We start from the raw sequence: 2,275 nt of genomic DNA, 5'->3' as shown, positions 1-2,275 counted from the left end.
GCGGACCTCCGCGCTGGCGCAAACACCGAGTTCCGCCCGGGGGCTCCCGGTCCAGCGCCGACTGCGCTGTCTCCCCAGCACCGCGCGGCCCTGGACGACTTCCCGCCTCCGCCCCGCCCACTGCCGCCCACGCCCCGGCCACGGAAGAGGGGTGGACAGGAGGCGGCGGTGGCCGGCCCTCCCCGTGCCCTTTTAAAAGGCTCCAAAGCGAGGCCCCTCAGGGGGATCTTGGCGGAGGAGGGAGCAGCACGCTGAGCTTCCGCATCGATGCGCAGAGCCGAGAGCACCCGGCTGCGCCTCCCGCTGGTGGGGCCTGGCACTTCGGCTTCCCTGACGCTCTCGCTGCTGCTGCCGCGGGGCTCCCCCTTCCCCCGGCCATACGCCCTGGGTAGCGCGTCTGGGGCGCGCAGCCCACCCGGCGGGTCTCACCGCCCGCCCTCGCCGCCAGCATGCTGCGCCAGCTGCTGCTCGCCGCAGTATGCCTGGACGGCGGGCTGGAGGCCACCCACGGCTGCTAGCTTCCCTCCAAGTGGAGCCCTCCGAGTGGAGACCCCTGAGTGAGCAGAGCTGGCCAAGATCATCGTGCACGCCAAGGCGCTGGCGCTGCACGAGGAGGTGCACAGCCTGTACAACAACCTGCCCTGGCAGTATGAGGCCAGCCATGTGGGGCTCTTCTACTCCGCTGAGATAGAGATGCTGTGCAATCAGACGTGGCAGCATGCTCGAGATGCCCCGGGGCTCCAGGCTCAACCTCACCGGCCTGGGCTGCTTCTCCTGTCACTCACACACCATGGTCCAGAATTACTCCTATTTCTTCTTCCTCAGGTGAGCCTGCCACCTCTTGCCCATACCATCCCTTCGGGCACTTGGCATGGCCAAGAAGAGGTACCTTTATCCCCAGCAGGCTCAGGAACTCCTCCAGAATTCTGTCTGGGTGATGTTAAGTGATGCCTTGGTATCCTTCCCTTTTTCTGTTCTTTGGTGCTCCTCATGTTGAGTCTACAGAGATCTTGGGTGCCTCTGGCTAACACTGTTGGAAAAACAGGGATGGCTCCCATGCTTGACCAGGGAAGAGTGTTTCAGGCCAAAGCTCAAGGTGGTTTCCAGCAACAAACAGCCTATCCCCAATAGCAGAGGTTTATGTGGGGGTTAATAGGGGAAGAAGGCCCTGGTCACAGCGCTCTGAGGAGTATGAAGGGCAATCGGACAAGAGCCCTCTCTGGTTGAGTTCCATGCAAGTTGGTCTGTGGTGCAGATGAGATGCCTGTGGATAAGAGTTCAGGCGATGGCGTCTCCTGGAGTTTGAAATAAGAAAGTGGAACCCTAATTGAGGTGGAATCCTTATAAAGGAGGAAAACTATATTTTAAAGTGGATGCTGTGGGAGTTGTTTGGGATGGACAGTGGTCAAAACCAATCCAAACACCTTTGGAATCAGATGGTTGTTGGAATTCTGGCTCCATTCTTCCTGTCATTTTGAGCAAGTTACTGACCTTGTCAAGAACCTCAAGAGCCTCACCTTCATAATGTGCCAAACAAGGTTGGTTGAGATTAAATCCTAGTAACTGATGCAGAACACCTGGTGCAGGTTAGATGAGAAATGTGTAGTTACTCAATCCTGCACACCTGCTTAAATGCCAAGATGGGACTGGTGTGGACAGCCCAGCTGTCCTCTTGTTTCACTCAGATTCACTCATATCAGCTGCCAGCAGACCTCAATGCCAGGCTCCTCCAAATAGCAAAAGTTTATAGAGGAAGGGCCTGGGGGAGGGGGCATTAAGGGATTGGGAAGGTGCTCACAGGGCTTTGAAGAATAGAGAGGTGAATTAGACCAGGCCTTGTCTGTTGGGAGACTCCTGGAATCTTGTGAAGTTCCATGAAAGTTTGTCGTGTGGTCACAACGAAATGCATGTAGACAAGGGTTCAGGTTATGGGCTCAACTGAAGTTTGCAATAGAAAACAGCAGGTGGAACCCTAATGCATTGGTTCTCTCCAGTTTGAGGAAGAGGCTGATACAGAGGAACTGGGAAGAACCTCAAAATGGAATCTAACAGATAGTGATTGGACAATAAGTCCCATCTTCCCAGTATGTGGCATAGCATTAAGGATATTTGGAATGGCCATGACCTTGGTCTGCAGACTAAGTTTGAGCTCTTGAGATTTCACATCACTGAGAAAGAAGACAGAAGGTTCCACAGAGGGGTATCCGTAAGCTTGTGGTAACACGTTTTCCATATTAAAGCCAGAATATCTAAGTTTAGAATACATGGCGTGCTT

General features: G+C 54.8%; 1 protein-coding gene and 1 pseudogene across 1 annotated transcript in view; both read left to right on the top strand.

Annotated features, from left to right (window-relative positions):
* TNNT2 (troponin T type 2 (cardiac)) overlaps window positions 1-392 on the top strand; it is an 11,361-nt gene extending 10,969 nt beyond the window's left edge. Inside the window, exons 7-8 of the mRNA XM_010831106.1 lie at window positions 79-184; window positions 241-392. Coding sequence (XP_010829408.1) covers window positions 79-184; window positions 241-392 — 258 coding nt within the window. The remainder of the gene's footprint in view (window positions 1-78; window positions 185-240) is intronic.
* A 57-nt stretch (window positions 393-449) lies between these two features.
* Window positions 450-2,275, top strand: part of LOC104981853 — a 6,413-nt pseudogene continuing 4,587 nt past the window's right edge.

Source organism: Bison bison, unplaced genomic scaffold (assembly GCF_000754665.1).
Source record: "Bison bison bison isolate TAMUID 2011002044 unplaced genomic scaffold, Bison_UMD1.0 scf7180017864524, whole genome shotgun sequence".
Taxonomy (NCBI): domain Eukaryota; kingdom Metazoa; phylum Chordata; class Mammalia; order Artiodactyla; family Bovidae; genus Bison; species Bison bison.
Note: the sequence above shows the minus strand (reverse complement) of the source record. Positions and strands in the feature narration are given on the sequence as shown.